Below are 25,025 nucleotides of genomic sequence, written 5' to 3' on the forward strand. Positions count from 1 at the left end.
GCTTGAAGAAACACTGCAATATACTGAACTGTATTGTACATTCAGACTCTGGACCTGGGCCAGCAGAACAGGAAGACTCCTACTGACTTGAGCAGCTTTGGGACCGTGACTCTGTGGATAGGCAGTGACAGATGTTTTGCACAGAGAGAAAAGCCCAAAGAAAGAAAATCTTCCCTGGTTTCTGCTGGACAAGCTATTCCATGCCCTGTTCAGTTGCTTCAGCTGAAGCTATAACAGATGCAAAAGTACCTGGGACAGAAATCATAGACATATGGGATATGCTGGGTTGTACTGAGAGGAAAATTCCAATGTTACCTTGTAGAGAGGAGAATATTTCCATGGAAGCTTTGAAAGCAACAGGTTTAACTTCCCCTAATTTCTGGACTTCATATTCCCGTATATGCTTATACATTTCTCGTAAATCAAAGAAATCTGTCAAAAGAAAATTCCTATTTTCCACCTTAAGGTATTGCTATACGTTGAGATGGAAATGAGGAATTCAAGTATAGGTCTGGGCTATTGCTCAAAGTTCTGTGTCTGAGTACTGCTGTGTATATAATGCTTTTGCTTTAAAATAGCACTTGGAGTACAGCACCTGGATCAAGACCCCACTGGGCTGGGCAGGGTGCAAACGCCTGGGCAGACAACCTTTTCCTGAACAGTTCACTTTCTATTTTAAGCCATGACTCAGCCCTTGGGTGTAGCGTGCAGAAGGCGGGGAGCAGTCGAAGCCATACAGTCTAGGGTGCTCAGGGCAGGTGCAGGGACTTGAGCTGGTGACTGGGAGTCAGGCAGCCTTACTGCTGCATTACAGTGTCTTTTGCCACCTTGTTATTTTCTCTCTTCCCCAAAATCTCCAGATTCTTCACTGATGGCAACTTTAAAAATGTGAATGATGTCTTTTCTTGCCTCTCATCTATAAATCTTCTGTGTGATATTCCTGGCACACTGTTCTGTCTCATATGTACCCCACTTTCTGCGCTGATTTTCTTCTCCAGAACTCCACTACAAAACCCCCGCCTCGCTCAATGAAAACAAGCACTCACATATGCAGGACGTCTTCGGCCACACGTTCCTGGACTTCAACTGCATGACTCAGGAACTGAGAAAGAGGATATTTGGCCTGTCTGAGCCTCTAAATACGAGGTGATATCACAGCCAATTGCTTTGAGGGCAAAAGGAAGAAGATTTTTTAGTGCAGTCATAGGATCACGTGCTTTTTGCCTGCAGCCATGTAATACATTTGCCTGAAGGTGTGGTCTTCTTTAGCACACAGTTCTTCATTGTTCTTACTACCTATAGGCTTTACATCCTTGAAGTGGAAACTTGTCGTCTTAATCCTTAGATTAAAATATGGTAAATGGCTAGCAATAATTTCTGTATAAAACATTTGAAGTAAAAAGACATCACTCAGACTCTTTTGCTTTCTTTTTTAAACAGAGCAACAGAGACACTAAAGAGTGTCTTTATATACTATAGAGTGAACATCATATAAAACCAATTGTGTTCTTCATTTCAAAAAGTAGTTGGCATACTCAGTAACTTGCTATATTTTTAATGTGATTATGTGCAGAAAGGTAGCAAACCAGCTACCCATCCACCCAAATGGATGACCTTACAAAGAGTCTTTCTCCTGGTAGCTCATATAAAGGGTAAGCAGACCCAGTTGCTGAGCACAGAGCAGAATACAAAGCTCGTGGCAGCTCCTGGCCTCTTGAATAGCACTTTTACCCTGAAAGAAGGAGAGAGCTGAGGTTTCACAAGCCTTATAGATACCAAACAGCAAACTGCTGTACACTGGTTCATCAGCTGTTAATTTCTGCGGTTCAACCCAGTCTTCCATCCATCATCAAGACTAATACAACACTATGCTGGTCTTTATTCTAAATTTGTTACAGCTCATGGCTTGTCCCAACATGGGCATCTCACAATGAACAAAACCATCCTTACTTCTATTTCTCCAGCTGCCTTCAGCACATCATTTGCACCTGTGGCACACGAGGTGGGGCACACGTTGTGCCTGCACACACATCAGGGCAAGGCCAGCACTAAGCCTACACTGATTCAGTGGCACACACCAACACTTCATCTCACCATGCAGCTGCATACCTGAAGTACAGCCTGACTTGTGCCATTACCCGCTAACATCTCACAGCAAAACAGGTGAAGGGAAAAGTAGGCCAGAGTTTCTGACCTGGCAGCCATTCCCATCGCTCTCCCAGGCCTCCTTGACATCAATAGAGAACACAGCAACTGGCTTTGACCCAAGGATTTTAGCCTGCCAAAATACCTACAAGGAGCATGTTCCCAAGATAGAACTTATCCAGGCATCCTCTTGGAGACACCCTGGAGTTCCCAGCAGACTCCATTAATCACCTCTCAGGCATGCGAAGCTATTACTTTTCTTACTTTCCCATTGACACCCTGAATTTCCCTGAGGAAACTGCTCCTATGCTCCTCAAGCTGGCTCACCCAACAGTAAACAGAGGACAGCTGTAAAGAATTTTATTGAGAGCTTGCAAAGTCTTTGATCTAAAAGCTAGAGAAACACTAAGTACTGATGCAGTAGTGATAAATTCAAGTATCTGTAAAGTGGCCTTTTATGAAAATTGCTCACCAGAAGAAAATCCTCTAAGAAAGGAGGCAATCCTTCACTTTTCTAATCAGTAAAGACTTCATTAAAGAGCCCCAAATCCAATAACAATACAATCCATTAGTGTGTTCTTTCATCATAAAAATATAAATTGACAGCTTCAATATACTAGTTGCCCAAAAACCTCAGTTTAATCAGTAGTTGCACTGTGTGATATAACTTCTTTCATGCCTGATCTTTCATTAAGGTTGGGTTTGGACAGCTGAAAGCACAAATCATTTTTTGCAAAACCTCAGTCAAATGCAGCTTGAATATTTCTGAAATAATATAATTTGCAATAATAAATAGTGCATTTGGAAGTTATAGAATAAGTAAACAGTCTGAAAAGAAATTTTTTAAGTATCTGTACCATGACTATATGTCTGAAGCCAAATCCTTATGCTCTCAGACATCACTGAGAGGTTCCTCCAGCTGCCCAAAGCCATACTTGAAAACTACAAACACATTAGCATAATTTTTAGCTTTTTCTGGTCAGGAACTTTCCAATGAAAAATTATTTCAGCAGACAACATTGATCCAAAAGTTCTAAAACATTTGGTAAAAAAATCAGTAAAGACAAAGGTTGAAAAAAACCCCCACAATCCACCCGACAGATTTCAGTCAAATACTGACATTATTTCTTATCTGACATCCTTGAAGTGCTGTAGAGTTTTGGCTTTCCAAATTCATAGACCTGGGACAACTCAGATTCTGCCCTTGAGTAGGGACCCCAGTTCTTCCACGGTCTCTTCAGCAGAGCCAGTACTTGGTAATTTTGGGTTGATCTTCTAGACCAAATAGTAAGACATGCTAGCGGTTTCAATGTCCATCTCTCCTCAGTAGTGGACTAGAAATTTATTTGGCAATTTTGGCTAAGAATGTGTCTTCTGATGCTCAAAAGAGAGAGTTGAGGCCATGACAGCTAACCTAGGCTGTGATGGAGACCTGGCCTCAGCTGACTCTGGCCCTGCAGTAAAAGGCTCTAGGTGCTGCCAGGGTTCACAATTGTTTTTCATTATGGGAACCACATGCTGGTAAAATAAAACTTATTTCAAATGTTCAAACTTCCCATGAACGGGAACTCTAAGACCCAGCTAGCTGTTCTTAAGATCTCCCAAATATTTCCATTGTTTGTTCCTGCCTAATTTTCCAGACAAGGATTTGTAGAACTCCCCGAGAAATCTCTACACTTATAAGAATGGGAAGTTAATTAGCAGGCATCTAGGTTTCAGTTCTTTAGCTCCTTTTGCACAGTTTTGGTATATGCCCAGCTGTAAAATCTCTGTATTGTGGTGAAAGAAGAGTTGAGCTAAAAACTCAGAACACCCATGAAACTGTAATTTTCTGGTTCTAGTGACTGATTACACCAGAACAGAATACCTAATTGCACATATATGGATATGGCAAGAGAATCATCAGAGTTTTCCTCTTCCATTTATGCTCAATTCTATGTTTGTTTCTCTTCCCTTGATCAACAACGCTGCCATCAAACAACATAAGATGTTGTTTTAGGATGAACCTGTGATGATAAATGGTGGTGAATCCACGCAGTCTCTCCAATTTCTGTGTTCATAGTCCTTTTTTTTTTTTTTGCCAGGCTCAGCTGCCTAGAAGCTCGCATGGACAAAATAGGAGAACCAGAAGATGATGTTCACTGTTCCAGGAGGTGGAATTCAGAATTCAGAGCACATAAACATGACCCTCCAGGAAGAAGGCATCCTGAGTGAACCATATTCAGGTGTCATTTCCATGCTACTCAACATCACTGTGACATCCATTCTCCATACATTTCTGCCAGTTGTGCAGGTGTACACAAAGGCTGTGGCATACGCATGATTTCATCTTCAACAGCAGAATTTTTAGGATACCATACTGTAACTGCCACAGAGCATCAAACACATTCTTAACATTACCGTCCCTTATTTTATATCTATATCTTTAATGCACACTTGTGCATGAACCCAGTCCCTACAGCAATACAAATGTTTTACCTCAAGGTATTTTACATGTCTCAGTATGTCCTTTTATATCCCTGACTACATATAAACTTAATTCATACCATATCCTAAAGCTCCCATGGGGAAAACAAAGAATACCTAGTTCACTTTTTACGGAATGTAAAACAGATCCGTAAAATACTAAGTAACCACAAAACAAATTTAATGGTAATATCAAAAATAATGTTTGATTGCTTCACCTTGCCTTTAAGTCAATGTGCACACTGAAGATGGATCGTGCAAACAAGCAGAAGGGAGAGTTTCAAACCAAATCATACATAGCCTGCTTTTTCAGGCATAATTTCTTCATCTGTCCTGATGCTACTCTGAGTACTCGTTTTTACAGTTAAAAACACCAGCAGTCTTATTACGCTCTTAGACAACATTGTTACCTATGGACAAATAAAGCAATCTTTGATAAGGTTTTTTTGCTCTGAAACAATTAAAGGCACTTACTGTTACTTAAGGAAATCACTTGTATAGCTACAGCAGTGAGATGAACATTTAGTTCCACTTCTTCTAATAAAGCACTTTCTGTTTTCAGCCTTGAATTTAAATCCTCAGTCTACGGTATAATATTTTGTATATCCATGCCTTCTGGGAAAAGGTTTTTGAAAGAGTGAAAATGTTCCTTGTTCCCTCTGCTCACAACAGGGGCAGGCCATCTTGCTTTAACCGGTCATCTAAGTAACGCTGCTTCAATAGACTGAAGTACTTTTCCACATGACAAGCCTGCAATTTCTCCTCCCCTTCGAAATTAGTCACTAAATAACCTCCTTGGCATGTCACCCAGTCACAAACTGTGCAACACTATGTGATTCAATCGCTCAACCATTTTTTAATGTGTGCCCATAAGATGTATAGAAAGAGACTCACATCACAGAATAAAGTACAAGAGAGACTCACAAAGGGGAAAGCCATAAATAAAATAGCGAGTAACCTCTGTTTAGGTAAGAGAGTGCATTTCAAAGGCAACAACATGAAACACATACACATTAATTCCCCAACAGGTGAATAACTCCGATTATTTAGAAAATGCAGTACTTACAATTCTAGGAGAAAAAAAAAAGAATAAAAATACAGCACTTATAAACTTAGAAGCTTTTTTCTTATTCAGATTTGGTAGAAGGAAGTGCAAGCCCCTCCCGTGGAGGAGGCTGTCTATTCATTAACAAAGCACCTGAGCTGCTTGGCTAACCTGAACTTTGGGGCCCCTATAAATCAATTTCATAGTTATCTTTGCAGCACACCACACTAGACGTGATGATTTTATTTTGTTTTAAAAGGTTACAATAGAGAAGGCAAATGTAAAAAAAAAAAAAAAAAAATCGAACAGAAAGGATGCTTCCCTCTCATCCCCTCACCTCAACATATCACAGTATACAGAAAATGTCTTCTTAAAAATACAGTATTCACGGTCTAAAAGAGATGGTACTTAAACATCATGGGGAAAAGTCTCATGATATGAACAATCCAGTAGTTACCTTCTGGTTGTGGGGTGGAGGGGCAGGGTTTTTTGCTGTTGTTTTTTTTTTTGGGGGGGGGGTTAACTTGTTTTTGGTTTTATGTGAGCAAAAAAAATGCCTATATCATAATGACTGGCATTCAGAAGAAATGAAACATGATTTAAGCACATGACCATGAGCTAATACTGCTGTAAAGAGCCAGTTGTAATGGGACCTTACTGAAGTAACATTTCTGTATCACAGTACTGCTTTCAGTCCCTCAGCCATTAGTGAGGGAGGCATCATTCACTTCCGCTACAGAAGGGCAACCTGACACAAAGGGTGTAGGTAACAGGACAAAGATCAGGGCAGATCCGGTAGCCAAAACTAAAAATCTAGGTGTCCCACCCCTTACCTTACCCAGCCCAACAGCAGAGAAGTCCTCCAGCTCTGCAGACAGCTGCTGTGCATTCTCATTCGTAATGTACATTGTAAATTTATATGCCATTATTGGTCTTGACCAGAAATTCATGAAATTATATGTAGTGTAATATAAACAGTCGTTTCAGAAATGTGAAAAGTACTCATTTTGTCTTAAATGTTTAGTTTTCAGTAAAATATTTTTAAATATTATTTTTATTAAATATTTGCACTAGAACTATAATAAAGTAGTATTACAGCACAGAAACAATGTTAAACCTATTTATTTTTATTTCAAATTTAATCAGTCAAGGCTTGTTTCTTGCTGTATAGGAGTAAAGTAGTATTTACCATTGAAGCATCTGGTTTATATTTGGCAGGTTTAACTAACCAGTCAAGCATCCTCTTTTAATGAATGGATGTATATACTTGACCTAGTTAAAAGCTGCTTAGGTATGCTGACCAGCCAGACTCAAAAACACCAAGAGTAAGAAATACAAGCAAATTATCCTAGTACACTTTTATGCCACACATGCTTTTCAACAGTTTCAGAGAGTATGTTCTTCCATCTCTATTCTTCCTCAAAAGCTAACAAACCTTCAGTGAGAAATCACATTATTATGCTAATATGCAGGATATAAAAGACCACTTTGTTTCATTGCAGTTTCTCTGCAATGAATTGCAAGCTGGTAGGATGCACATTTTCAGTAATTGGACTCTAGCATGATAAAGTATATCCCAGAACATCAGACATACTATAACTAGTTCTCCATACATCTGGCACTATATGCAAGAGTCTTCAAGTACGTCTGATGCATATGAAAAGTTTTTCATTAGTGGAATGAATCTTCTTTTAATTTTAAAATACATCAGGCACAACATCATAAATATTACACAGATATATCATTACCAAGGGTGTAATTTAACTTGTAGGTTCTAACAATGCATACAAACCATTCAAGCATCACTTTCCATTTCAATTACTTTATCAGAGCCCTCAAGCGCAGCCTAACTTGCCATGTATTATCCCACGTTTAATTACTAGCCATATATTTGTTTATAACATACTGTACAGAACAAGAGTTCCTGTTCAGTTTAACCCCCTGTAGAAGCAAAGGGCATGCCCCTAAGAGGCACAGCACCCTATGCTTCCATGAGATCAAGCCTGGAAGCTTAGGTTAGCTTATTACTTTAAAATAATGTCTATGTTAATGACAGACCCGAGTTACCACTGAGCTAAATCGCCACTCACCCTTTCTTATCTGTTATTAACAATCTTGATCTGTTGGACCTTTCCACCAGTTTGCCCAACACATTAATTCTTTTGTTTTTTTTTTCATTTTTTGTTTGCTTCTTTAATTTTTAAGCAGAAAAAATGTTAGAGACACAACATCAGTAAACCACACAACTATAAAGACAGGGAATATTTACTGTGGGGTATACACATGTGGCACAGATGTAACTTATTGCTTGACTGCTGATCAAAATTCTTTGTCCCTGATAACAGCTCTTTTGGTTCCTATTCCCTTAATAATATTTTCATGGATGGAAATAATTAAGCAGTTAATGTCTTGTACTGCTGTAAACAACCATTTCCTTGACAGAAAACAGGGAAGCACTTACAGGCTGGATTGCTAGTCACCACCTCAGGACTTGGTTTTATTCTCAGCACTATGGAGCAAAGCTTGTGATGGAGGCAATGGGGTTTTGCTTAAATGCAACAAGTTAGTGAAGTCCAGCAGAATCCAAATTGAAAGTTTTTTATATTTATATTTATTTATTTATTTATTTATTTATTATTTATATTTATATTATAAAAATACTTTTACAGCTGTATTACAAAAGAAGCATTTCTCCTGTTTTATTTTAGGTTGGGTTTTGGTTTTTTGGGTGTGTTTTATTTTTTCTTTTTTTTTGCCAAGAAAGTTTTCATGCCACCCCACCAGTTCTATAGCCTATCCAGCTTCTAATTCTGATCCAAGAAACTAACAGTTTAGGAGGACAAACACCTGTGTACGGACCTGTATGCACAATCTCCCAAATCTGCAGTCTCTGATACACAAGACTCTTGAAGGTACCTGGAGAACCACCATCAGCATCTTTCTTCCATCTGCTTAGGCAGGCACCATGACAGAAACCTCTCAGTGTGGCTATCTACTTTCTGCAGTGAAAGGAGAGATACCAACCCTTAGCTTTGCCTTCAGACATTCAGCAGAGGAAGAAAAAAGTGGTCATATCCAATCCTGACCCCTGAGGTTCAGAACACAGACCCCTGAGTTGCTGTCCTTCACAAAGGCACCAAGGTGACATACACACTAGCACCCAGCCAGGCTGCACCGGTGCCACGCTGCACTCCACACTGTTCTCCACAACCATGAATAACTCTTCCAAATTGGCCTCAACTTTCCCACATCAGCTCCCCAGCTCACTGCCCATATTTATTATACCTACAAGATGTGTGTGGTGTTTCTCTGAAGACTGAAAAATCCTACAGAAGCTCTTTGAATTTGAGAGGCCAAGCTAAACAAACAGGGAGGGAACAGAACAGTTCTGGCTGCCTGACATATGGGATTTGAGATTATGTACAGACTACACTATCTTCTCCTAAACATACACATTGTTTGTTATTCCCTCTGTTTACTGATTCCAAAAGCATGCAGTAAAACCAATATGCCTTGGTGTACACATAAGCGCCATAAAGTTCTCTTATACTCATTCCAAGCTCCCTAGTTCTTAAAAAAAAAAATGCACACAAACAAAAAGCCCTCCCACACCTCAAAGCACATAAGTACTAGCTAGACTGAACCACTATAAAAGGGACAGGCAGCTCTACGGCTTCACTGCTGGCAAAGCAGCATATTCAGAAGAACAGCTGGAGCTGGTAGTGTGAAGCAATCTACATGCGAAGCCTTTGAACCAGCCCACAGGTGAGCATCTAAGCTCCAAGAGAACAGTGCTTCATTGTGATATGTAGATTACATTATGTATACATGCATACATACATGTTTTCCACACCAGCAGTACATTTTTGGTCTATACTTTGGTGATGGCAGACCAACATAATCAGGAATTTTAGATTTTTAGGGATTTCAAAAATTAAAGGCAAGCAAATAAAAGTGGGAAATCCTGTGCTGGAAACTCCATAAGCCTCTCAAAATTTAAGTTTACAAGAGCAAATATAGCCAACTCTCACTGGAGTTGCATGAGGAAGGTTCTGCAAAACTGAGCTATTACGTCAGGTCTGCAGTCTGTCTCTCTACCCTGTAATTTAAACCTCATGCTTCCCCCTCATTTCTGTACTGATTTAAACAAAGATTTTCCTAGCTATAGGAAAGTATCACAGTATGTGTCGCAGGCATATATGCATTAAGCACCTCTCAAAAGCTAAGACAGCACTATTAGTTGTGAGAATTTGTCTCATCTAATATTGCATTAAGACAATCAGCCAGGCACCCTCCAGAGTCAGCTCACACCCTCTACAGCCAGCTAGGGCAAGATGCTCTTTGGCTTTCCCAGCCTCCTGCCACTGGCTCCAGTGGGCAGCAATTTCTACCCTAAGCTTATAAAGATCAGACTTTTTTCTGAATTGTCTCTGGTGATCTTACTTGTTTGTCTTTTCATTTAGCTCACTTTCTGCTCTGTTCTTCATCCCGGTTTTTCCCTTTCTTTTCTTCTTTGTAAGTGAAGCTGAGATACTGTAACTAGAGGGGATAATGGCAGCTGGGTGGATGCAGCCTGGCCTGGGGTTTCTGTTTGACTGAGCTAAGAATTAAGGGTCTCTAGCCTGAAGCTGGTAATAAATATTATTCTTCAACAGACCAATATAGAAGCTCTCCTCTTCCTACCATTAGCACTTACTTCTGCCAAAATTTTTTAAAGCCTAAATGTAGAGGACTGAGTACGTAGCACGAACTTCTTCCTGCTTCGTCCAGATGTAATGCAGAAATATTAATAAAAAATAGCAGGAGTCATATGCTGCAAACATTAACTAATACACAACTCACGACTTGGACTTAGTGATCTTGAAGGTCTTTTCTACCCTAAATGATTCTATGATTCTATGACACTGGAAGAGATGGCTATGTAAAGAATTACATGAGAAGGTAATAGGGAATTCTGAGTGTAAGACTACACAAGAAAGAAAAAAAAAGACAAAACAAAAAGGGAATGAGACAAGGTGAAGGACAGTAATAAGAGTTTGTGAAACAGTCTAGAGATGAAAGAGAGATGAGAGATGGAGTGCTGAGAACTAAATAGGGAAATAAGAAAGGGATAATAAATAATAAAGAAAAAAACCCTCAACTAAAATAGAAGACCTAAACTAGGAGGTGAGGCACTGGTGGGAAAAAAAAGGGGGATTAAACAGACTGTAGCATATGAAGAAATATTCAACAAAAACAAAAAAATCAATGAAAGAATGAGCAAACAATGAGAATGGGAAAACATGAACTAATGCAAATTTTCTTTAAGACTAAACAATTTTGCAATAGTTCTTCTTATTACAATGCTGTAGTCTATCACAGCAAGCGTGGGAGAGTGACAGAGGAAGAAGGGAAGGAGAAGAGGAAAGAACAAAATACATCCAACATAAACTTCTTAGTTTGTTTTAACATTCCAAGGCTTTGTGGGGGTTTTGGCAAGGGTGGTCAGAACATGAGGATGATGAGGATGGTTTTTAGGAAAGAAGTGAGCAGATCATTACGGGTAAATGCCAGTTGAAGTGACTTGTGAATGCTTGAGGGGAAAGAAGCTACGACCATCACTTGCCTTTGCAATCCACTCTCATATTCAAAACAAAGATATTTGAGATGCACTTTAAAGTGACAAATGCCTTTTGAAACCTACCACTTAGTTCAGCCTTTTCCACTGAAGATGTAATTAAGGTTCAAAACAGCTACATACCCTTCAGACACTGCTGAAAATAACAGCTTTTTACAAGTCAGGCTTTAGTGCACCATCTCTGAGACTCAACATATGGTGGGACTGAGTGCTGAGAGAGAATGCTGAGGCGGCTCTTACGCTCTGTACATGTCGGTCATTAGTGTGGGACAACAAAAATTCTGGTTTGATGAAATCACCCCCAACCTCTGACAAGTGATGAGACTTGTCACCTGTATGTGTGTGCATGCATATGTGCACACAGCTTTTACTTCTCAGTAAACTTTTTCCTGTATCAATTCTATCATGTTATCAATGTCCGGACCACAGACTTATGACCCCAAGCGCATCTCTGCAGCAAGGGCTCTTTGGCCATCATAATGTCCAACTGCTCTTGCCATTCTTAGTCCAAGACCACCTTTTTTCAGGTATAAACCAAGAATTCAACAGAAAGATAAGGGGAAAGCAATGTTACACTTCTTGCCTTAAAACGTTGAGCTTATAACATGCACCAGCTTAAATCTAGCTAGAGGAGCAGGCTTTATATTTGGGCTAGCCTGGTTACACCTGTACTAAACCTGTTGACACTCCCTAGGTGACACTGTCACAGATTAGTGGTCAATGAGACAACTTCAGTGACATGCCTGGTGAACTCTGCTTGGAAAGGAAGGGAGCATAAAGCCATGTAGAGCCTGACGCAGAGAAGTCCCATGAGAGCTTCCAGCCTAGCCACACTTTAGGCAACCTGAGCAAAATGATGCATGAGATGCAGCACATTTTGCATTGGCCTGACTGAAATCGCAGTGCCTCTGGGTGGTTTACTCCTCCAGCAACATTTCATTGTTTGAGCTATCAGCCTGCTACCATTCTGCATTACTTCATTCCTGGTTGGAAATACAGGAAACATCTAAATCAGTGAACAGGCACTCATTTCTGCATATTTACAAGTGTATTTCATTTCTTACAAACAAATGGAATTTGAGAGTAAAAAAAAAAAGTTAAAATTATCCAATTAAGCAGAGAGAAGTTAACAAATCTCTCATGTTTGATTCTCCTATGCTTCTTTAGCGTACTCTCCAAACAGAATAGCGTGGTGAGTACACTAAGAAACCTCTTGGCATTTCAGCCAAGATTTTTCAGGGTGTTATCACAAATTACAAAAATATAAACACACTGAAACATAACACATTTCAGTCCTAAAAAGGTTGGATTTACATAATTACATCATTGGTTTGCCAACATCCACATTTATCTCATCAGTATAGTATGGCCCACCCATCCCATAAGCTATTAGACTGTTTAGACTGAACATATAAAAGCTGTTACTGTTTTTTTTTTTAAAGTTAAATGATGACACCCTTCATAACTAGTGCGGCATTCTAACCAACTCTTTCTTTTGCTTTCAAACTGTTTATTTCTTTTGTGTTTCCACAGATGCTTTTTAGGTAGAATTTCCTGAGAACAAACAGGAGTTGTGTAATTCATGAAGATGTGGCAAGCATTTCTTCTCCTCTCCCCATTCTCCTTGAAGAGATCAAGCACATCACATACATAACAGACAGCCACCACCAAAGCAGGAAGCCAAACCCTTCAAACTAGTCTCGGTTTCAACACTTACTCAGGGCACCACTGAACTGATGGGGTCATCCCTGTTGTTTTTTTTCCAAAAAAGGAATAGTTTCAAACATGTACAGTTCTGGTACAGATCAGCATATTTATTTGGTTTAAATGTGCTCTATATCAGATTTATGCTCTTTAAAAAAAGAAATACTCTTAGAAATACTGTTATAAATCAAAATAAATGCATGGCTTTATGGCTAACTACTCGGCCCTTATTTTTGTTCCATACTCTTCACACTGCGCTGAAGCCAAATAAAACTGAATAAATTGATATGGTTAAATGAACACAAAGGAAAGCATAGCTCTTCGTTTCATCTGGCATTACCAAGCAACTAAGTCAAAATACAATTTCTGCTACAGATACATAGAATAGGTTAGGATATAAACAATATAAAAATGCTATAAAACAGAGCTGACAGTTAAGACCTAAGAAGTGTGTTTACACCTGGTGCCTGCGGTATTCTGTTTCTTCCAATGTGAGGACATAGCAAATCAGAGGAAGTAAGTTGCTGTGCTGAGTTTAGGAGTCAGCAGTATCAGCAGGAGAAATGGCCATGAAAGCCTTATATACAGCTGAATTTTGCAACGTAAATATCCAAGCTGCACAGCATCTCACAGTTGTAAAGCCCAGCAGTAATTACAGTTTTAAGTACATCTTTTGCAAGGTTAGAAGTGCTATCAGTGCCTCAATTAAGAGTTGTCTTAGATAACAAACTTCTTTCTACACTGCTTGAGCCCTATGTTTTCATTTAACTTCTTTCTACCAAAACCAAAAAAATATGCAAATTGGTCAGTGTGGCTGAAGTGAACAACCTATTTTACCAGGGTCAAGATATCTATAGTAAATCTTGAGAAACAGTGGGACTAACCCTTTACCCAGCACACCCTGTGGGTCTTTGGACTTAGTCACAAGGAAATCTAATTTGCAATGATGTAAGAAAGGCATATATTCACACAAAAAATAATTTCAGCATCACATCATTTCTCATGGATTCCTCTTGCCTGCTGATATTTGCAACTGTCTTGCTTTTGCCAGCTGAGGCTTTTTTTAACCCTAGATCTTAACATGCATCCAAGAAAAGATATTTTTACTGCTCATATTTTCAGAAGTCTGATTAGTTTTCCAGAGCCCTTATTAGAAAAAGTACAATCCAAAATGGAGAAGAATCAGTCCTCAGATATGTAGCTGTGTTCTCCCAGACATCAGGTACTGGTTTAACTCGTCTTTGTTAAAAGGCAGATAGGGACAGAATTAATTTTCTTTAGCATTCATTAGTCTTATCTAGAGGCAAGTAACTAATAATGTACTTAAGTGAAGATTCAGTGGAAAGCAGAGGATTTGGGTCATGATTTTACATTTTGGATATGCAAAAAATTTCTTGGGAAAGCTAAGGTCCTGAATGACAAACAGATGGCAGGTTTGAAGCAAAGAAAATCAAAACTATGTCTTCTAGCCTTGCTTGGGTTCTAGGAAACATGGTACCAAAACATCTACCTGCACAAAGTGATTTTTAACTCCTGTTTGAGTAACAGCTCATTTGGAATACTTACTGGAAGTCATAAAGCTTGGTTGGACTTTGGCTTACAGGACTCCAGCAGTTCAGATAAGCTACCTGGTTTACAAAGGAGGTAATGGAGGACATCCCCTCCTAATAAGGGAGGTCACAGCCATGAGCATTTTTATCATCTGTCAGCATGTTTAGGGAGGTCTGGCAACATCTGACTCTGTCAGCTACTTAAGAATTTCAAGTAAACAGCCAAATTAGTGCAAATTGTTCTACTAAAAGGAAGGGCAGGGAAGAAAAAAAAGGAGCAAAACTTCTAAAGAATTGGAACAAGGAAACATTATGTAAAAAGAGATGAAGCAAGAATAAAACCAGAAAATAGCAGACAATAAAAATGGACTTGAATCCAATCCTTACGTTGTTATTCAGGGCAAGCTACCACTGAAGGCAGTGAAAGCTTTGCCTGAGAACCTCAGACTTACGTGAGAGATAAGAATTCTAATTTTAATGAAGGGCAGAAAAGACCTTCACACAAGACAAGATCATGTGTTGTTATTAAGTAACTTCATCAGCTCCAGGGCAAGCTCTAAGCAAACCTCAACATGAGAGGCAGGTTAGCTTGAATACAGGCCTGTTACTGGGAAATAAAGAACGTGCTCCCTAAAAATTCCACTAAAACAACTGCACTGTGGTTGCAAGTTGATCTGTTTCCACAGACGAAACTCTGGGAGTTTCCAGGTTTGTGCTATCTACCAAATGACACTCCTCTTATACTAACTGTAAGATTACTGCATGGGTGAGGCAAGCTCATGTTCCTTGGATGGTCCAGTATCAAGAACATGACACTTTTTTTCAACGGCCAGCTTAGTATAAACTTAAAATCCATCCTCATTATTTGAATATTTTGTAAAAGATATGTTTTAAAATGTTGGTATAGTAATAGGATCTATCTAGTTAAATTCCTAACACATGATGTTTGTGAAATAAATATAATACACCAAAGCACATAGCCATCATATTAAAAAAGCCACAACCAGTATCCATCCAAGTGTAACACAGAATCTGCATCTTTAAACAGACTGAGTTTTTGCCAGAAAATATTTGAGATTTATATATCGGTTTATGTGTAGCTAAAATAAAAAAAAAAAAGATATTTTCCCTTATAACTCTATCCACTTTCCCAGTAAATTTACACAGGAATAGGTATTGTATATCAAAGGACATATGAATGAAAGAGAACAGGTACATTTACAGTCTTTCATCACAGTCTGATTTGATGCAGCTACTTCTCAGTGTCTGCAGCTCTGTAGCTGCATAAATAATTGGCAACTACTGACAACCCCTTCAAAGCAAAAGCAGTAAAAATCAGTAAAAAAAAAAAAGAAATCCACAACATCAGAAACTTCTTTTACATATTTTGTTCAAATCTCAGCAAGATTTGTAATGGCAAGTTGGAAAATAACTGTTTAATACATAAACTAGACATAAAATCTGAGAGTAGAGTTTGGTGATTAAGAGAGCAATTAAACATTTATTTTCTCATATGGCTCAAGGAAGAAGAAACAGTTTTCATTGTTCTAATTCCCAGTTTATATGAAAATATCTTTTCATTTGGGGGAAAAGAAAAACCCACAAAAGAAAAAAGAAAAGGAATTAGATATTTTTCATTATTTATAAGCATCATCTTACCTTACATGTCTTGCTAAGTTCCGTTTCTAAATGGCTTTGGCAGGTATTTTAATTCAGAATTCATTTCAGCAATACATGCCATTACATCTTCTCTTTAAAATAAACTGCTTTTTCTCTTTTCCCCAGACAAAGTATGTGGGCTAAATGAGCTGCAGCGTCTCTGTTCAAGAGATTTCATGGACACTCAGAGGCTTGCTTTCTACTGTATGAAAGTTAAATCTGAGTAAGGAAGGCATTTTTCCTGTCCCGGAAATCAGTATAACCAAAACCAATGCTGAGCTAATGAGAAATGTTTCTTCCATGTGTTCTGTTTGGCAGACACTGCAAGTCATATCAAGGAAACACGTGATGTTTATAAATACAATATGGCTCATGTTGTCATAACCTCTCAATGACAAAAAGAGCATTAGAAAAAGCAGACAGCAAAACAGCAGGAAAGATGAGATTTGTATCATTTGGAAGGTCTCTATCAGATAATAGAGGTATTAGTGTTTGCTTTTTCTTTTTTCTTTTCCTTCCCAAAAGAAAACAAAGTTTTATAGTAATAGGATCAGTAAGGCAAACACATGGCAACTTATATAAATGCTTTCCTATAGGCAATCCTAGCACTAAAATGCATTTACTCAATTTATTGCTTGAATTCTTTTCCAATAAATACTTTTGTTCTAAATACCTCTACGTAGTTCAAGGAGCTGTTATATTTTTCTAGCTGTAGTATGCAATGAACAAATGTAATTCTGGCAGCATTTGCAGCTTTGTGTTTATTGATGTTAAGATCACAATCCCATGAAAAGAAGCTAGTTAAACACCTCAAAGAAGCTGGACGTATGTTTACAGCTACCTTAAGAACACAGAAGGATGATCCTACTCGTATTATCTCTATCTTTCCTGCAAGCCAGCTTGAATTTCAGGGTCCCTGAATGCTTTAAATACTTGGGGAGCTGTTTGAGGGGTTTTAGCACTTGTAGGGATTTTTTAAGTTCACAAATTTCATCTAACTCTAGAGTGTTAAAATATTAGCAACCTGCTAGCCAGGCACTTTCAGGGGCAAAATGAAAAGATGCTGTTGTTTAATTTCATTAATAAAAGCTATTCAGCACAACAGCTACCAAACTTATCAAATGTTTGTCTTATTTTGTTGTATAACTAATCTTAACTCATCCCCTCTCACTTTGGCAGCCCAAACCCCTATTGCTGCCAGCAACATCATTGCCTTTTTGCCATTCTAACTCCTAGATGTTGTTTCCAGGTACCCCCACCCCTCCAACTCAGCTCTGACTCAACTTGCCCTAATGTTTTTACTAGAGAAACAGTCTCTAGAAAAAGTCCAAATCACCCCAAAGTGTACCCTGATACAACAGCAGCCACAACAAGCGTTCTTTGGATATTCTGGCCTTGCCCACCAGCAAAGGCCTGGGACAAAGCATTGACCTGGTAAGGTCTTGTGCAAGTCAGGGAATCGAGCAAAACCATGGTGGGTCTAGGACACTTTAAAACAAAGTGTAACCCACAGACTTGAGGGCAGGTGGTTGGGAGGAGAAAGACTGCCAAGCAAAACAGCCACTGGTTTGTTATAAAGTAAAAATTCCCTCACGATTCTCAAAACTGGCAGACAGATGAAGCCCAAAAACTACTGCATAAACCAACATTATTAGTATCCAACTGTGACACCAGGAATGCAGACAAGCTGCAATGACAGAAGGTGGAGATTGTAACTTAGGATTCTTCCCATTTTAGCCACTCCATAAAAGGAAGGTCTAGGGAATGAGGATAGAATATAGGCTATGCACATTTGGTGGGGGAATCACTTCCACTTGGAGTCACCAGGGCTCACAGCAACAGCCCAGGATAAAAGGAGCTGTGACACTTTCAAAGGAATTCAATTCATTCAGCAACACACAAAATCCACTGTCAGTTCTTTAGTGTCATCTACTGATTTCAATCCATACACCTTCCTGAATGTGAGAAGACAGGCAACCTGGACCCTACACCTAGTTAAGTCTGAGAAACCCTCTTCCCCTTCAAGTCTACGTAAACCACAAATCACATTAATTCTAACAGCATAGACCAGCATGGCTGTGTACATGCATTTACACTGGAATTCAAAACAATGCCAGAGAGAATAAAAAGTTCATCTAAACATTTGGATACAAGACAGTATTTTGTCAGAAGAAAGTATTGTTGTACAGAGAGCTAAAAAGTGCTGTAAATGTTACAAGCTCAGGGAAAGGATTAATGAAACGCAGCACCATGAAGATACATTTTTCAAAAGAAAACTGCTACAGATTTTCAGCATACATTTTGGGAAAGGAGTAACAAAAATCAGAAAAGCACAAATATTCAGGGAGATGGCACTATGTGGCTACTACCTCTTGCTTGACCACCATTCAGCATGGCTGACTTGTCAACCAAACCATGCTCTTCAAGATGTAAATGGCCATGGCACAGTTATCAGCAGGCAAGTAAGGAACTTCGAAGAATCCTATCTGAAGAGAAACTGTCCTTAAGAGCTTGCTTAGACTGAGCAAAATCCCTTTTTTCAAACACAACCGATTCAGAAAAACACATGAAACAGAAGACCACAAAATCAGAATTAATGGACATGAAAGCTGAGCGGTTTGATAGGAGATCTGAATCTGACAGATCCCATATTCCTCTTGCACATTCTGAGTCTTCTTGTCCATATGGATAATACTTAATACTTCAAGTGTTACTGCCAATTCTTATACAGGTCTCACATCTGTTTGGTAGTTAAAACAGGTGTCCAAGCTGGCAGCTAACATTATTTTCTGAGATTATTTTGGGTCTGTTACATGGAAATGATTATAAATCACATGGATAGAAGCCTGAACATCATCAAACCCAGGGATAAAGGTTCCAAAGGGACAAGAAGGCAAACAGTAGAAAAATCTGCAAAGACAAAACTTTTCCAAACCTCAAAAAACTAAAGCTGTAACTCACATATGGCAGGAGATACAACCACACTCACAGCATCACCATGGAAAAATGTACTTACAACAGTTAACTCATCATATTCTAAATAGTGTTCTTTCAACCAGTCTGACAATAAATTGCTTTCCTGTAGGTTTTTTTGAAACAGTTAACCATGATGCAGAGTTATTCCTTACTTCCCACTGTAGTGAATTTAGCACTCATATCACATGAAAGAAAAGAACATCAACTTACCTAATGCTAAGATGCATAAACACAAAAGGAGGGATGAGAAGCAAAGGATTTTCCACAATATTTTGGGCACCATGCAATACCAATACATAAAATGCACATGTTTCTTACTGCCCCCACATTTCCATCCCCTTTAATCTGATTTGCTAAGGAAAGAGTTATAGATAATCCATCTGCTTATTGGTGGGTGCCCCCCCCCCAACCTACTAAACTGTGAATCTGCAGGCAAATTTAAACCAGATTTAATCAAAGTGCCGAAACCATTAGACTATTATGTCCCTACCAAGAGATTTGTGAGAGCACCCTACAGTACTTCTGCCGAACAGAAGAAAAGTTGCAGTGTGTACTCCACCTTTTTAGACACTGGAGGATGAGCATCAGGGAGAGCACTATTACAACTCTCTACTTTGGAAGAGCCTTGGTTAGGATCCAAGTGTTGCTGCAAAGGAAGAACCCAACCAGAAGACACACATCCTTAGACAAACAGGTTTCATTATTTCCAGAGCTCAAGAAATCACTTGTTTCCATGCTCATAACTTTGAAGTGCAGAAGTTCACACAGATCAAAGGGAAGATTTTTTTGCATGTTTCTCCACAAAGTCCCTATGAACATCCTGGCTTCGATTTCAACTCTCAGACCAGAAAGACTAGAAATTTGCCAATGCAAAGGAAAGGCCATATGAGAAAATAACTGTTTTGTTGGAGGCACAAAAATTCAAAATGGCACCTTTGGCATTTCAGCAGGGAAAAATACAATATTTTACCATGAAACCACCACTTCTGACAAGGTAATCACTGTGTCACCATTATTTCTGAGTTATGACCAAAGGAAGATAACTCAGCCATAATCAGGAGATGTCAAGCGTGTATGTTTGTCGTACAACATATATTTTAAAATGAGAAATAGATATTATTACAGTTTTTTGCACAGAAGCAGCACCTGTGTTTAAAACAACTCTGTTAGGCAGTAAATGCCTGGCAGAGGGCCAAAGAAGTAATCTTTACTTTTGAATGTATGTAGCTAACACAGTAATTAACCATATCTGAAAACAGGTCTAGAGAGCACAAATAAAGCCTCAGTAGCTATATTCAGCATCCACTGTGCATGGAAAAAGAATAGTATAGGATAAATTTATAAAGCCACAGTGAAATAGTTTCATGAGTTAATGTCATAATGGACAATGATATTATGCCATGCCTTCAAATATGAAAGAGATGCATTGACTACATCCTGTTACTGCTACAGGAATATAACCATAATTGAATAATGTCAGGACCTTAAAGAAGACACTAAAAGCTATCATAGAATCATAGAATAGTTTGAGTTGGAAAGGACCTTAAAGATCATCTAGCTCCAGCCCCCTTGCCACAGGCAGGGACACCTTCCACTAGACCGGCTTTCTCAAAGTCCCATTTAACCTGGCCTTGAACACTGCCCAGGGATGGGGCAGCCACATTTTCTCTGGGCAACCTGTGCCAGTGCCTCACCACCTTCACAGTAAAGAATTTCTTCCTATTATCTAATTGAAATCTACTCTCTTACAGTTTAAAGCCATTACCTATTCTACCTAGACCTATCACTACATGACCTGGTAAAAAGCCCCATCTACAGCTATCTTGTAGGCCCCTTAAGGCACTGGAAGGCTGCTATAAGGTCATCTTGAAGCCCTGTCTTCTCCAGGCTGAACAACCCCAGCTCTCTCAGCCTTTCTTCATACCAGAGGTGCTCCAGCTCTGATCAGATTTGTGGCCCTCCTCTGGACTTGCTCTAACAGGTCCAGGACCTTCTTAGGTTGAGGGCCCCAGAGCTGAACACACTAATCTAGGTGGGATCTCACAAGAGTGGAATAGGTGGGAAGAATGAGTTCCCTTGGCCAAGCTCCTTTTGATGCTGCCCAGGTATGGTTGGCTTTCTGGGCTGCAAGCACGAACTTTTGGCTTATGTTGAGCTTTTTGTCAACCAACACCCCCAAGTCCTTCCCATCAGGGATGCTCTCAATCCAGTTTCTGGTCAGCCTTTTTATGTGCTTGTGATTGCCCTGACCCAGGTGCAGGACATTCACTGCACTTGGCTTTGTTGAATTTCATGAGGTTAGCACTGTCCCACCTCTTGAGGCTGTCAAGGTCCCTCTGAATGACAGCCCTCCAGTGTGCTGACTGCACCACAAACTTGCTGAAGGTGCACTTGATCCCACTGTCCATGTCACTGACAAAGATGTTAAACAGCACTGGTCCCAGTACTGACCCCTGAGGAACACCACTTGTCATTGATCTCCATTTGGACATCGAGCCAATGACCACAACTGTTTGAGTGTGACCATCCAGCCAATTCCTTATCCACCTATCACATCAGCCATTTGAAGCATGTCTATTTGCTCTCCACTGTTGTGTGTGCAACAGTACGGATGATCAAGTAATTAGATTTCTGACCTATCAGAAGGACATTTCGTAATTGAAGTACATAAATGAAAGGTGGTTGAGAATAGTGCCTGTAAATAAACTATTGCAATCTTCCTAAAATAATGAGGACCTAACTGTTGAGGCAGCAGAAGTGCTTACATGAAATATTAATAATAAAGCAGTGCGACATGCTCAGAATTGATAACGGAACCAAGAAGGAAATCAACAATTAAGCAAATCACTTCACAGGAAATTTTCTGCTCAGCTGAATCAGCTCTGGAGCACACATAAAAGCCACAAAGCAGGAAGGACAGTAGTGGTATTCCCTTCTGGCCCCATCAAGCTGATTTGGTTGTACCATTTCCTGGGTACAGACCTAGGATGGGTGTGGAGAAGATGAGTTTGTTTAATCTCAACACCACCCCCTGCTGCAACATTAGCTGTGGGTAACACACTGGAAGAGGTCCTGCACAGCTGCACCTCCTGCCTTCTTGGCATCAAGGTGGGAGATAACAGTCCAGCGAAAGACTGGGACAGTGACAGAGAGAAACTGAATATGCTTCAAATGCTTTCTGCATAGTCTCCCAGTACAAAATGTTTACTTGAAAAAGCAAATATACCAGTCTTTGTTCAGTATAGGTAGAAAATTTTAGAAAAAGACAAAACCATTTACAGCACAATGGATATTTATCAGAATTTCCTATTTGAACCCATCATTTACAATATGTTTCAACAGACTCCAAGGAAAGTACATCTATCTGCTCAGCCACTGCAAACCAGTTCATGCTGAAGCCTTGCTGGAGTGAACTAACACCATGCCATACTTCAGCATACAAGGTTTGAAAACATGAAATAAGAAGTTGTATAAACTCCGAGCACTGTCTGTATCTGAAATAAGTAATTAAAAGCTACGTTTTGGTTTACATACTTTAATCATTGTAAAAGAGAACAAAAAAAGTTAATGCTCAGGGCAAGTAATTGGAAAAAGCAAAGCAGTTAAGAAATACTACAGTAAGCATTATCAATTCTCTCTTTTGTATATGTATCATATATATATCCTTGATTTTATGATTTGTTTTGTACATACTACAGTTAAGAATTTAATAATTTAGCATAAAAGCTAGAGGAAAGAGGAGTACAAATACAGCACTAGTACTTACCCTTATATCTCCATTTACAGCTCTGGAAGTGTGATTAAATGCGTGTGCAGGATCTTTGTTGTAAACTTTAAGGAAAGATCGGTCTTGAATATTCCTGGAATCAAAAGAATCAGCAATGATAACAGATGAAAGTAATTTTTTTATTAACTTTGTTGCCCAAAAGATTCAGGTAACAAACAAAGAGTAGGTCTGCAGTGGACCTATAAGAAAAACCTAAATGCCATAACAAACAAACAAAAGCCGACTTTGATTCTCTTTCCCATGGGAAGTATCATTCTTATGCTACAACTCCACACCCATAAAAATTAGATACTGTTAAGTTTCTTTCAAGATCCTGCCATAGAGTGAAACACTTTGAAGACAACAGAGCTTCAACATTTACACAGCGCTCAAAAGGATTCAGTTAATATTTACATGTTTTATTGTGCACTCAGCCTACGTGAATTTTTGCTATTCTGAGAAGCAAAATATCAAAAGAAAAGCAGTCTTTCTAACTGCAGTTATTCTTGAGGCAATTCTAATTATCAGCTTGTTCACAAACCTGAAAAAAATGTACAAAAGCTAAAAATTCAGTAGCAAATAAATCCTTCCTCTAAACTTTATCTTTAATAAAGACAGGTCTTAAGGAAAAAAAAAAAAGGAATTACAAAAACAAATAAACAAGCAAAAGTTTTAATGAAAGCTACCTCACAAATGGTTTAGATGGAAAGCCAGAAAATAGTATTTTTGTTTTATTAGGATCTAACACTTTGTCATCGATTAGCAAATTTTTCAGCTACTAGGAAATGGTTAGATGACAGTAGTTTTCTGGTTTGTTTCAAAACCTACCTTCCAATAATTTTACAATTTAGACACTCGCACTGAGTCCTGCTGATTTCTTGTTCACATTTAATCAGTAGCAAATCCAATCTACACTCACTCACATCCTTTCAAAGCTATGATTCCTTTCATTTCCCAGTAGTGATCTCTAGAGAATTTACTTACACATGTGACTGAATTCCTTTCCTCCAGGTGCAGATACAAGTCTAGTGAACTGATCTTAATCACTGGGATTATCATTTAAAAATGAAGGAAAAGATTCTTGGGCAGGTCTAATTTCTTTCTTACAATGTCGTATTACAATCAGTGATTGCTTTGAATGAGTAGCTAGTCAGAACTTGTGCTGCTGTGTAGATGTCAAGTAGTTATTAAATAAACCCCACAGCATAAGAGACAGATCAGTGCCTTCTGTTTAAGAACTGTAGGGCTGATGAGAAGTTTAGCATTTATGAGTGTTTCTTGTAGACTGCATAGGAAAATAGCTACCTTGCGGCAAGTTCAAGTTCTTCAATTATTTATGGTAACACAAACTCTTTTCCATCTTGCAAACGTGACCCTTTCGCATTGAGACTTGCACTGGGATTCTCAGTTACCATTTTCTGTCTCAGACTTGGAAATACGTTTCTTTCAATACAAAGCAAGCTCTCTCATCTTCAGTTCAAGAAGCAGTACGTTATTCATTTAAATAAATTGTATCTGCTGTCTTTTCTGTCTGACAGCTATGAGATGGTACCCTCAACTAACTGAAGTTTGTTTTAAAAGCATTCTCCATAAATATTTCTTGTAGAAACATGACACTTTAAAGTAAAACACTGCTGCAAGGCAAAGCACCAAAATACCAGGCATTTGATCTCTGAGGTGAATTCTATTTCACCTCATGTTGCTATTCTAAGATAAACATTGCTGATAACAGGTATATATTACTGTACTTTTATTATTTCTATTATTTGCGTTACTGTAGCTCCCAGATATCCTTGGCATGTTCAAAAGCCTCATTGATCTGTGTGTGCTGCATAAACACGCCAGGAATACCACCTCTTCACCAGCTTACAAGGTGAATAGAAGACAAAAGAGACAACAGGATAGCTGCAGAAAGATAAGGGAACAAAAAGAAACGAGAAGCCCATAGTGTTTACAGCCAGAAGAGCAATAAACAGATTGTGGGACCACAGGCATGCTCTGAGTAGGCAGTGTAACACCAGGAGAGGGAAGGAGACCAATGTAGTGGCTTTGCGGATGTCTGTGGAGGACACCTTCCAAGTGTATTAGAGGGCTGCC

The 25,025-nt window shown here is 38.9% G+C and overlaps 1 protein-coding gene across 19 annotated transcripts in view; it reads right to left on the reverse strand.

The window, feature by feature from the left end:
• Positions 1 to 25,025, reverse strand: part of KIAA1217 (KIAA1217 ortholog) — a 373,707-nt gene that overhangs the window by 53,636 nt on the left and 295,046 nt on the right. For 17 of the 19 annotated variants that reach the window (XR_009746054.1, XM_061468242.1, XM_061468241.1 and 14 more), the window contains one exon: positions 22,929 to 23,022. Coding sequence is in view for 16 of the 19 variants with exons in the window: in XM_061468242.1 (XP_061324226.1) it covers positions 22,929 to 23,022 (94 nt within the window). In the remaining 3 variants the exon portion in view is untranslated. Of the gene's footprint in view, positions 1 to 5,085; positions 5,324 to 16,186; positions 16,481 to 22,928; positions 23,023 to 25,025 lie in introns of those variants that run through there. The other 2 variants (XM_061468249.1, XM_061468251.1) reach the window with 2 other exon arrangements.

This window comes from Pezoporus flaviventris, unplaced genomic scaffold (assembly GCF_033815535.1).
Source record: "Pezoporus flaviventris isolate CSIRO_AGI_PZ_B2104156 unplaced genomic scaffold, CSIRO_AGI_Pfla_v1 ptg000047l, whole genome shotgun sequence".
NCBI classification, from domain to species: domain Eukaryota; kingdom Metazoa; phylum Chordata; class Aves; order Psittaciformes; family Psittacidae; genus Pezoporus; species Pezoporus flaviventris.